This window comes from Erithacus rubecula (genome assembly GCF_903797595.1).
Source record: "Erithacus rubecula genome assembly, chromosome: 1".
Classification (NCBI taxonomy): domain Eukaryota; kingdom Metazoa; phylum Chordata; class Aves; order Passeriformes; family Muscicapidae; genus Erithacus; species Erithacus rubecula.
The window spans coordinates 29,727,421-29,739,779 of NC_136658.1; the positions used below are offsets into that span (position 1 = coordinate 29,727,421).

At 40.6% G+C, this 12,359-nt stretch overlaps 1 protein-coding gene across 4 annotated transcripts in view; it reads right to left on the minus strand.

Annotated features, from left to right (window-relative positions):
• TENM4 (teneurin transmembrane protein 4) overlaps positions 1-12,359 on the minus strand; it is a 587,508-nt gene that overhangs the window by 141,307 nt on the left and 433,842 nt on the right. For all 4 annotated transcript variants that reach the window (XM_079300958.1, XM_079300961.1, XM_079300960.1 and 1 more), the window contains 2 exons: positions 6,199-6,300; positions 933-1,127 (listed from right to left, as the gene is read on the minus strand). In XM_079300958.1, the coding sequence (XP_079157084.1) occupies positions 933-1,127; positions 6,199-6,300 (297 nt within the window). The remainder of the gene's footprint in view (positions 1-932; positions 1,128-6,198; positions 6,301-12,359) is intronic.

Consider the following 12,359-nt stretch of genomic DNA (forward strand, 5'->3'; position numbering starts at 1 on the left):
AATCTTTATCCTGCATACATGAAGACAACCATAAATTAATTCAAGCCATTGTCATTCTTAAATGTATCAAATGACATCTTTAATCTATCAAGTCGTGAACAGGCCTTACATATGTACTTGTAGAAGCACAATTTAAGAATAATTATTTATCAGGTCACCAGCATAGAATTTGGAGAATAGTTTTTAAAAGTTTTGAACATTATTCTTTAAATAATTCACTTTTTGATATATTTTTATACTCTCTTAATGATTTATACACTTGCAAAACTGTCCACTTTTTCATTTAGCAGTAAGAAGCAGTCACAGACTCAGGAAGATAAAGGTTTATGCTGGCAGGTGAGTTCCTACACAAAATGATTAAAGCTAAGTACTAAAAGCAGCTGTAAATCTAAATGTAAATGTGAAATGTTTGGGGGCTAATGTGAGAAAAAAGCTATGGAAGAGCCATTAAAATAATATCTGACTTTGAAGCATAATTTAATTCAAGTCCTGAACATTTCTAAGCTTTTAAAGCTGACAAGGATCAGGGACTTTCTCTCACCCGCCACCATTTTGTGTATGTAAGCAACTGAAATTGCCTGGCATAGCACAGCAGAGAAGAAAGCACTGTAAAAGTAATTATACGTTTAGATGTGTAAATGGAAACGATGCTTTAATAAGAGCATTTGAACATATGATTAGATGTTCTGGTCTTTCAACTAGATTCTTCTATCTGAAGAATTTGATGGCTTTTCATCCAATTATTGAACAAGTATGATAGCTAACGAGGAGTTATGACAACATATCATTTTTATGTTGTATCCATCTATTGTATCTCTAGGTGCCTATTACTGCTCTGTTTAAGTGCCAGTCCAATGCTGAGTTGCCTCCATCCATATAATTACAGAACAACAATCAAAGCAAAAGGCTAATTCAATGCATCTTGCAAATACCTTCTTCACAGCTCTCTCCTTTGTATCCTGGGTTGCAGATACAGGTGCCCATGATGCACGTGCCGTGGTTATTGCAGGAGACATCAATGCACTGGTTGGTTGGGACATCACACTCTGCTCCCTTCCAGCCACTGTGGCACAAGCACCTTCCTTTCATGTACTGCCCATTTCCACTGCACAGCACGGGGCAGGATGCTATGGACAGACAACAAAAATCACATTAAAACAAATGGAAAATCGCTTCCAAAAGGGGCACAAGAGCCTGGCATGTGATTTACATTCTTTATACACAGTCTTCACTGGGCCAGATTGCTGTTTGCTTTGACAAAAACAAATCTTTTATATGGATGATATCCAGCTTGTTAACTGTATTCTCCTATGAGTGTTTAAAACAAACAAACAATGCCCTTAAATTAGACTATCTTTTTGCTTTGTGTCTCCAGTTCCTTTTTTCACTAACTAAACTCAGTTTTCTTGTATTCTGATTTTACAATGTACTTACATCTCCTTTCCACAGCATCACTGACCTTAGACAGCTTATCACTATCCCTGACCCGCTGCCAGACTTTCCTTGACACCGCCTCTGCTGTGGACTCCAGTGGCACACAGATCACTCCCCTGTTTTTTTCTGGGTTAACTCTCAGCTTGATGGGTTTTAGTTGCTTTGCTCAGAGTCCAGAATGCCACATTGAGACTATTTCCCTGATTTTGCTCACATCATACCATGAGCTATCAACTTTCTTCTCTGAAAGGGTCATCAAGCACTGGAGCAGGCTGCACAGGGAAGTGACTCAGTCACCATTCCTGGTGGAATTTAAAAGATGTGTGGATATGGCATATGGGGATATGGCTCAGTGGTGGACTTGGCAGTGCTGGGTTAATAGCTGAACTTGATGAAAAGAGTTTTAGAGGTCTTTTCCAACCTTAACAATTCTGTGATTCTAACTGAATGTCCAGCCCACATTTTTGGTTATCACCTCTGCTGGACTTGATTCATCACCAGTCACAAGGCAAAATTGGCCTCTACTGTTTCCAAGCTCCCTGTAATAAAAGCCATGTAAATCTGTCCTCTGAAATTTGTATAATTTATAAAGGATTTCTAAAGGATTTTTAATCATCCTTGTTCCCAGCAGTCAGCTGACTCTCAAGACCACCCAGATATAGGACTTCTTCCCTGTGATAAAGGGAAGAAGAGGAAGATGACAAGCTGAAGCTGTGGCATGTTGGATTCCAGGATTAAGGGTTTTCAGAGCTAAATCTGGAAACTACCAGGCAGAGTTGGCTGGGATGAACTGAAGGATACAGAACAGGTTCCACAGAGAAGCAGAGGGCATCAAGGACTACACCTCAGCCTCCATGACCACAGCTTTTTGTCATCAGTGCTCTCCAAGCTTTCTCCAGCTCTTTTCAGATGATGCCTTCTCCTTATTCCATTCTCCACACCAGCCACACTACGTTCCTTTTGTCCTCTGTTCTGATTTATCCAAGGAAGATGCTGACTTCAGTCCCTCAGAAACAACAGCCTTTTCCTGTTCACTCTGCCTTGAAACTTCTTGCCTAAGTCCTGTTCTCTATTTCATTTTGCTGAAACTCAGCTGCAAGGACATATATTCAACACAGACTGATTTTGCTCACTGTTGCACATCAGCCTTAGGTGAGAGCATCTGACCTTCTCATCTGCCTCTCAGAAAGGCAATTTATGAACAATTTTATGCAGGACAAATGTGAAATGAATATTCCATTCTGCTGCTTAATTCAACTCCAATAGGCATGTGATGAACCCTCTTTTGCTTTGTTCCTGACTTTGATTATGCGTGGGAAGGGGTATTACATGGTTAAGGAAAGCTTTCTTCTCCTTCTCTTCCCATCTTTTCAGACAGTGGCCTCACAAAGCACATCATAAGCTGTTTCCACGCGTCCTTATAGTCAAGTCACTTTGAGTGTTCCAGAACTACGGCAGCCTCAGTAAAATACAAAGCACTGCCAACTCTGACTGCTAAACCAGTTTGATATGCAGTGAACCATATTTGCCTGACCAAGATAAAAGAGGTTTAGGAAAGAAAGGAATTTGGCAATTGTTATTACTAAGGAGCACTCTGTCCACTTTAAAGAAAAGACAATGCAGTGTGCATTCCAAGTGCATAATTTTCAAGATGGCATCTACCTATACAATATGAGACTTAAATTGTTTAAGATACACTGTGTTGTGTGCATGGTTCACAGCACACTCACTCTGTAATTTCACTTTCCTGTGAAGGGATGGAATTTTCTGCCCCTCCCATCTCGAATTTCAATGCTCAGTAATGGATGTTGTTCTTTCAAGGCACTGGAAGGGGACAGCAGCTCTTTTCAACAAGAAGAAGGAATAACTGCCTTTAACCACGGAGAGGTTGCTGAGAAAGACTTACATGTTTCCTGACAAGACAGCTGATCACTCAGTAAAAGATTAGATAAATCACTGGCCATGTGCAGTGAGACTGATACTCCACAGAGCCTCCTGTGGAGATCACCTTCAGCATCACCTGGAAAGCACTGCTACAAATGCCAAGGCAATGGCGAGAGCAAGGCCTCCTCTGTAGCATGCAACAATGAATAAAGACAAAAGAGGTTTCTGAATTTTTTCCCCTATTATTTGTGCAACTCTTTTGCAAATATAAAGATATATAATTAATATTTTATCATTCAGATGCCAACAATGTCTGTGATGGCAAAATTACAGAAATTCTCCGGTGTGGTAATGACAGCAGCAACCTAAACACAAAGTTGAGCATCAGAGAGTAAGATCATTTGTTTGTTTGCTTACTTTATACTGAACTTGAAAACATCACCTCCTGTTTCCAAGAAAACCTTCAAAAAGCCTATGTAATACATCTCTGGTGACTTGGTCTCATAGTTTTGTTTAAAAATTTCGTTAAAAATACATTAATAATTAACCATTACTAAAAAGAGAAAGGCTTTCTGCTCCAGAGTTTCCCATTCATTTGGATGGTGAATTATAGAGCTGAATTGAAATAAAGGAACATCCAGGAAACCCACAGAATTCTTCATGTGAGCAGGAACCTGCTTATCTAAGGATTACTGCTTTGTACAGGGATTGTGAAGGGCTGCAGATGGATACCATAACAGCCTTGCACATGCTGCCTTTTGAGGGATTTGTAGGTCAAAAGAAGAATCTTGGATGCTCCTGAAAACCAACAGGAAGCCAATGCTGGAATCCTCAGATCTCATGCTCATGGCAACATCATCTATTTAACATGCCAAGTGAGTGGACATGCATACACAAATATATATTTGGCATTCCAGGTATTTTTCTGTCTTCCTAAAGGGAGAGTGCAACCTGTGATATGAATCCGGATGGTTCTGAATGAAAAGACAGAGTCGAATAAAAGGTGTTCATGGCAGCTAGAGCATGTGTTCTGGTGAAATGGGAGACTCACATGGCTCCACCATTGCAAAGCCTGAGAAAGTTCAGGATACAGCCCGGGAGGGGAGGTGAGCTCCTCTGAAAGTGGATTCAGAACAAGAGTTTTAGTACTCTGACCCACAGGGAAGAAAGTCCTTCTACTCCACAGATTCTACAGGGAACTTTGGGGGAAACAAGCCCTGAACTTCTGCCCCTACTGAAAGTTAGGAGGTGTGAGCTGGAATATGCTATGGGACACGGAAAAAAACCTCCTTTTGTCTCCAGCTCTAGGGATTTGAAAAGGAGCTTGGAAATGCAAACCAAGTGTAAGGAAATGCAAACCAAGTGTAACCTGAGTCAGCAAGAAGTTTGACAGAGCAGCTCTCAGGGACTCAGCTTGCCACATCCATCTTACTGGGCTGTGAACTCTGAAACCCCGCCGGGTTCAGCCCAGCCTCCTGCCTTGGCAGGGAGCTCCCGCCTGCCCTGGGGGTGCACGGCTCCTTATCTCTGTCTCCTGGCTCGCTGCTGGGATGTGACCCAGCTCAGCTGGAGGGGGAGAGGGCCGGGGTTGGACAGAGTTTAGCTCTCTCTTGGGAAGGCGCCAGCCTGCTTTCCAAAGCAGCGATGAGCTGGGGTAAAGCCCTGACCTGCAGCCTCACCGCAGCTCCTTGGGTGGGCACTAAGGGTCTGTGCTGCCTCCCTGCCCAGATTCATAAATCTGTACTTAGTTTGTTGGACTGTTCGAGCCAAAAAAGGCCTTGAAAAGGTTGATGCACAGTATCCTGTCGTTTCCCACATGCAAGGTTCTGATATCTTGGTTTGAAATGTGTTCTTACTAAAAGTATATCAGTTTGTTTTAAAAAAGTTTAAGTAACCTAAAAAATTCAGGCCGAAGAAAACCCTTCCAAAGTCGTTTATTAAAAATACTTATCACTTGAGCAGAAAAATGTATTATACTGTTTACTGGGATAAGTCTCCTTCCCAACCCTCCCAGTGTTTTCACTTTTGGCCAGAGTAACCAGCTGTTCCTGCCATTATTCCATTCCTAGCCTTACTCTAACACTGCCCTATTCCCCACAGCCAGGCTCAGGCAGACTTGCAAGGTACTTTTTGTATAATCAGAATCTTAAAAGAAAGTGCCATTATAGTGTCATGTCACACCATGATAAAAATGCTCTGCTAAACAAACCATAATGCCACATTTATAAATCATGTTTTTCCCCAAAATCACTTCCAGAGAGAAAATTTCCAAGGCGACATTTTGCCTGTCCACAAACAGCCCAAGGGGTTGTATTGCTCCTAAGAGCACAGCAGTCACAATTAGTATAGAATCATAGCACCATTAAGGTTGAAAATGCCTCCAAGATCAAGGCCAACTCTTAGTCCAGCACTGCCAGCCCACCACTAAACCATGTCCCTAAATGCCACACCTACACTCCCAGAGATTGTGATTCCACCACATCCTTGAGCAGCCTGAATCCTTTGCTGAAGAAATTTTTCCCAATAGCCAATCTACACCTCCCCTGGCACAACTAGAGGATATTTTCTATTGTCCTATCCCTTACTTGGGAGAAGAGACTGAACTCCACCTTCTTTCAGGTAGTTGTAGAGACCAGTAAGATGTTCCCTGTTCCCTTTTTTCTCCAGTGTAAACACCCACGGATCACTCAGCTGCTGAGCGAAATTTTAGCAAATTTGTGGCAAACAAAATTCACAGATCAACTTGTTTCCACTCTACTGCAGCATCCCCACACTGGGTGACTAGTACTTTGCAAAGGGCAGCATCATTAATATAATTTCCAGAAGAAAAATGTTAACTGAATGGGAGAGGGTAACAGTTAATTAAGCATAAATTCCTACCTCTGCCACAGTCAGGGCCCAGAAAGCCAAGGAAGCAATGGCAAGTCCCAGACACGCAGTCTCCATTCCCATAGCAATTACTGGGACAGTTATCCACTGATTCTGGAAAACAAAAGAGAATTCAGACACTTCTTTAGGCAAGAAAACGCCTCTGAGTTTAGGAGGGCTCTAGATGGGCAGGACAGTTGAAACTTCAAAGCAACTGCTGCACTGGGGGCAAAAGCAGTAATTAATGTGAGCTGCAATAACCCTGCTCATCCATTTACATCAATGGATGGTTCAACTGCAAATCCTGTGATTAAGTATGAGCTGCTCAGCACCCACAGGTCTGGCATTCTCTCAGCACCTGAGAACTTCCAAATATCTTGTCTTCCTGTATATTTTTACAACCATTTTTCTTCTTTGAATTTATCACAGGGACGCAATACACACCATTCTCATAGCAGAATATGCACTTTTGGTCCAGTTTTATTGACTTGATTCAGTGACCTTATTTGTGTCAGAAAGAGCTGAGTGATAATAGATATGTTCCCCTATGAACTTACTGAATAATACAAACCCTTGGTTCATCCCACCCGCCTGTTCAAGAATACTTTTAACCAAATTTTTCTTATTTACTCTGCAGTATTATATTGAATATAATACATTATATATTATATAATATATAATTTATATCTTCAACAGCTCAACACACTGGGGATAATTTCTATTTGGTAGAACAGGAAAGGGCCTATCCCACCTTTTCTTCTGTTTCTAGTTATCATCTTAAATTACCTGACTTTGGCAAAAACAACAGCTATTCATTTTTCAGGGGAAGTTAACAGGTAAGCGAAATGTTATTTAGCACTTCTCTTTTGAGGAGAAATCAGCATATTGGCACTAAAACATATCTTCCAGAAAAGAACAACACAAGCTGGTAAACACATCAAAAAGAGAATGAAAACAATCTTATTTTCTTACACTAAACTGTGAGTGAAAACTGAGTAAATGTGAGTGGGGCTTTTAAAAGACTTTGTAATGAATACCATGGTTCATTCTATAGTGCTATTTCCCATTTTCTCTGAGGGAGATGCCTGTCAGATGAAAACTGGATTTGGTTATGCAGTAGGGACACTAGTGGTACATATGGAGTGGGGTGAAAATCTCAGCCCTGTGAATAATGACCTCATTTAGACATACTTCACGAGACCTTGTGGGAGCAAAGTTATTTGTAAACTCCCAATCAGTGCAAGTGAAGAGAACCAGCAGCAGCAGAGATGTGCAGATTAGTTCCTAATCACAAATGAAAGGAAGCTGGTTTCTGGATGGGTGTTTGCCAAAGAGCAGAGATTTCTGAAGGACATTTTAAAGACTGCGGTGTAATTTAATCATTTGTAAATGGCAACAGCAATTTTAAATAATAAAATCAGTTTAAAGCATTTATGTTTTAAGTCCTGGTTTCACACATCTCATAAGCAGACATCTCCATGCAGCAAGAAAGGTGCAATGAAGTGCTGTCAGTTTCTAACACTCAGTAGTTAAGCAGGTATTCACTTGATATTGTATGGAAATACAGTCACAATATGCAGACAACCCTTTAGGCTTGAGCTGCCATCCTTACTCCAATCAAAGAGCAGCCATGCTTCCTAGAATAAAGAAATAATGACTCAGGCCTTGTGCATTTATACTGATATTTAGGAATATCATCTCTCACTTCATAGCAGGTATAAACACAAATCTATCCTGTAAAAGAAAAGTTAATATTAGCCCATGTGTATATAATCTTCAGAACTCTGACATGGGTTAATATCACTGTGGAAATGAGATTAAAATGAAAATTAATTCACTTTATGCTTTTTTTTTTTCTCTATGCTTTTTTTACAATACTTATATTTTTCTTCAAGAAATATACACAGAATAGGAAAACACTGCACAGATGTAACATGCATGACCTTTGAAGTCAAGGGGAATACCTCAGGGCTTCATGCAGGACAGACACCCAGTGTTAACACCACCCTTAGAATATTAAGAACTACTTTTAAAAGCTTTTCCCAAGTTTTTGCTTTAATGGTCTAAACTGAGATCTTGAAGAGGAGTAAATACCCATATAGATTTCTTGGTATATTTTTGTAATATAATATTTAAGCAAAATAATAAGAAGAACCACAGAAACCTCTAGAAAGTATCTAAAAAGTAGCAAAACATCAAGCACAGGTAACTGTTCCAAAGTGTGGCAATGCACCACATCAGCTAAATGGTAATTTTTGTTACTGGAAACAATATTTTGCAGTTACAGTGGGTTGAATTGGTGTGTCTGTGATGCCTAGGACAAGACAGGCAAGACTCTGCACACCAATTCAATGTCCACTGCAGATTAAACTGAATTACTTTGTCCACTACAATGACTATGTATAAAAGGAATTTAGAAGTTCAGAGTGACCACAGAAATGGAGCAGACCTGTGCTTAGGTAACCAGCCTTTCCAGAATCTCTGGGTGAATCCATGTAAGAACCTTTACTCTGGTAGTGCATCCTTTTCTCCTCTGACTATAACTGGTCAGATCCCTGCTGACAGAGACTGACACATTAAAAAAATATTCACATCTATTTTCTGGTTCATATGCAGATCTGGCATTTCTCATTGTAAAGCTGCAGTGATATGCACACATATCACTTCATCTATCACTATCTCCTCAATCTTTGGTTTTCCCAGACACTTCTTTGCAAATGTGGTCAAACTGCTTCATGCCGTATAGTAGCTGACTCAAGAGAAATTAAAAAACAGGTGGATGAAACCCAGTTAACCTTTCTCACTGAAGCACCTCAGTAGCTCTTACTTGTGGCCGAATACCCTACACTATTAGTAATAGATTAGGCGCCTAGAAAGGTTTTCATCCCATTTCACTGCTTCCTCTGATGTCCCTTGTTTTTCTAATATAGCCAAAAGTAACATCATTAATGTATTTTCATTTTACTACCTCTATTTGACCTGGAATAACCTGCCTGATAGAGATGAGATGAGATGAAGTGAAAAGAAACTCTACTCCCCCTGTGACTTGTGCCACTTGCTGCTTTTTAGCAGTTAAAGATGCAAATTTTCCTGGTGATTCAGAGCAATTAAGGTCTTCACACACTCCCAAAAGTTCTTCTGCTACTGAAAAACTACTCTGAACAGTGCTGTATGTTCATGCAGTGCATTTTCTCAAAGCTACTCCGAAACATCTCCAAAGAATTTCCATTAAGGAAGTGTTAAATAAACACACTTTTTTTTTCCTCAGAAACTCCAGAGCTAATGAGCACAAACAAGGCTGAGACTGAGGCTTGTAAGCAGCAAATCTGCAAGCTGTGTGTGCAACACTAAGCATGCTCCTATTTATATCCTTAGGCAGAATCACAACCTGGAATTTCTTTTTACCTTGAATATTGCTGGCATTAGCAAGTTACACTCACTCAGGGCTTCTCATAAAAATCTCTGTTTTCAACCTAGGACTCAATTTTGTTTCAGTGGTTACAGATTGCCATTTGGGCACCTCAGACAATTTTCTAGTCCTTCTGCCGTGTGTAAGTGCACCCACATTCATGCATACTGCTCTAACACCTACATTTCAAGCTAAACAGGAGGAGGCAGGTGACTTGGCATCAGAAATTAGGGAGCTGTGAAGGGAGAACCCTGGAAAGAGTGAAGAATCAAACAGACATTTTCAGAAGCTAGGGCTTAGCCAAATTATTATCATATGGGATAGAAGGACACAACTTTAACATTCAGGGAGTCCCTAACTCAGTGGCACAAGGCAGCTGTCTTTCTTTTGAGTATGTTCATAGTCAAAATTGCTACAGAGGTGACACACTGTCAGTCAATAAGTAAAAACACACCACTGCAGTTATGGCTGGCTTGTAGTCTCCATTACACAGCTTATTCTGTAAGCTGTTCACATAATTAGAGGAGTATTTTCCAATATATACAAAATTCCATATGGTGTTTTATGAATAGTACCATGGGAACTCCTTTAGAGAATCACGATAATGTTTTTGTTTTGTTTTATTTAATTGTTAAAGTTCACTGTGAGACCATGAACAATTCTTTTTTAGAAATACATATGTTCTCTGTTTCCAGTCTGATTCCCACAGTTTTCTCTTGGCTTCCAAATCCCTGAAGAGATCTGACTGACACCAGCCGGTAAGGGCAGACATTAATAACTGCAGGGCCAGCCAATGTCTGATGGATGATGCCTTCATCAGGATTTGCTATTGTGTCCAAAGAGAACACTGAAAACACAGTCTCCATGCCACCTTTCAACCACCAATGGCAGCAGAAGTGAAATGTCCAAAAGCAAACAACTCACACCAGGGACACACCAGCAAAACTTGAGGTGGTGGGGCTTCTGATAGGGAATGCAGAAGCTTGCCTATGGAATTAAATGTTCTGCCAGCTTCACAATCTAACTAGCAACTGAAAAAACAAGTCATTTTATGGAATCACAGAATCACTGGATGGTTTTGATAGGAAGGGACCTTGGATTGGACCCAGTTCCAATCCCCCTGCTATGAGCAGAGACACCTTCCACTTGACCAAGCTGCTCCACAGCCCATCCAACCTGGCCTTGAACACCTCCAGGGATGTGTCAGCCATGGTTTCTCTGGGCAGCCTGTGCCAGCACCTCATCACACAGTGAGCAATTTCTTCCTAATATCTAATCTAAACCTTTAAACCCACTTGTCAGTTTAAAGCCATTCTTCCTCATCCTATCACTCCATGCCCTTGTAAAAAGTCCCACTCCAGCTCTCTTGTAGGCCTTATAGGAACTGGAAGAGCTCTAAGGTCTCCTTGGCACCTTCTCTTCTCCAGGCTGAGCAATTCCAACTCCCCCAGCCTGACTCTATGTGAGAGGTGTTCAAGCCCTCTGAGCATCTTTCCAGTTCTCCACTACACTCATATACACTCTCCATTACACTCTCCTCATACTTCTCTGAGAGAAAGTCTAAATGACATCAGACACTTGGTGTTCAGATCCTCATACTATCTCATTCTGGAGAATGGTATGGAAATTCCCTGTCTGACAGAGCACATACTCCATTCCCTAGGATAGCCTACTTCAGACAGGAAAAGGAGGATGTACAAAACTCTTTCTGGATTCATAAAAATATGAAATGGAAAAAACTCAGTAAGTGTGAAGGCCCAGATTTCTGCAAGAGCAAAACTCTTCTTCTGAAATACCCTTTAAGGTCCTTTCTGCTCATGAGCTTTAATTATCAAAGCAACGAAAGAAACAAAAACCAAACCCCTAAGTATCCCCAGAAGCTGTAATTCAACAGATTGCATAAAATAACAACGATCTGCTATTTTTGCCATTTATTTCAGGGGATGTTCTTCAGTACAAGTAAACTCACAGCTGGCAGATTTTGAGGGAAACTTGGCTGGAATTTTATCCCATTGCTAGTTTTCCCACTGTAATCTCCCTGTACTCTGAGTGAAGCCATAAACTGGCATGATCCAGCCCATACCCACAATAAGACTTCACACTACACTTTACACTACACTACATCTTTTATTTAAGGGTATTATTGAGTTCAATATGAAATTGTTAATTGCTACCATTCTCTTTTTTTGGGGGGTTGTTAATCTGAGGCATGGACAAATACAACACAGCATTTGCTTCACATTATAAATAGACTCATGTGACAGCAACAAAGCTCCCAGGCTAATGGTCTGCTCAGGGGACCACTTTGCTGCTGACAAAAAGCCCCATGAAAGCCAATTCTACTGTGGTGAGCTCTATAAAGATCTGTCGGCCTGGCTCACAACTACTGACATGAATTACCTTTATCCAGATGCAACACAATAAACATATTAAGAAGGTAGACAAATTGCTAACTCTTGATGGAGTTCTTTTTTATATACTCACCATGTTTGCTGGTCAGCAGTACAGCTACTTTAACAGTACTTCTGCCTTATTTATTTACTATGCAACATTCAACTTAATAGCTTGTTTCCCTGTCTTTGGGCCAGAGGCCAAGGCAGATGTTTGCCTGACACCAAATCCTATTAGAGGGTGCAATAATACAATTGTGTGTTTAAGATAAATATTTTATAGCCTACACTTGCCACCAAGCATCATCATTCCTGAGGCATTTAGAGGCAACTATCTATTGGCAAAGAAAAAACAGTTATCTAGCCAGCAACTG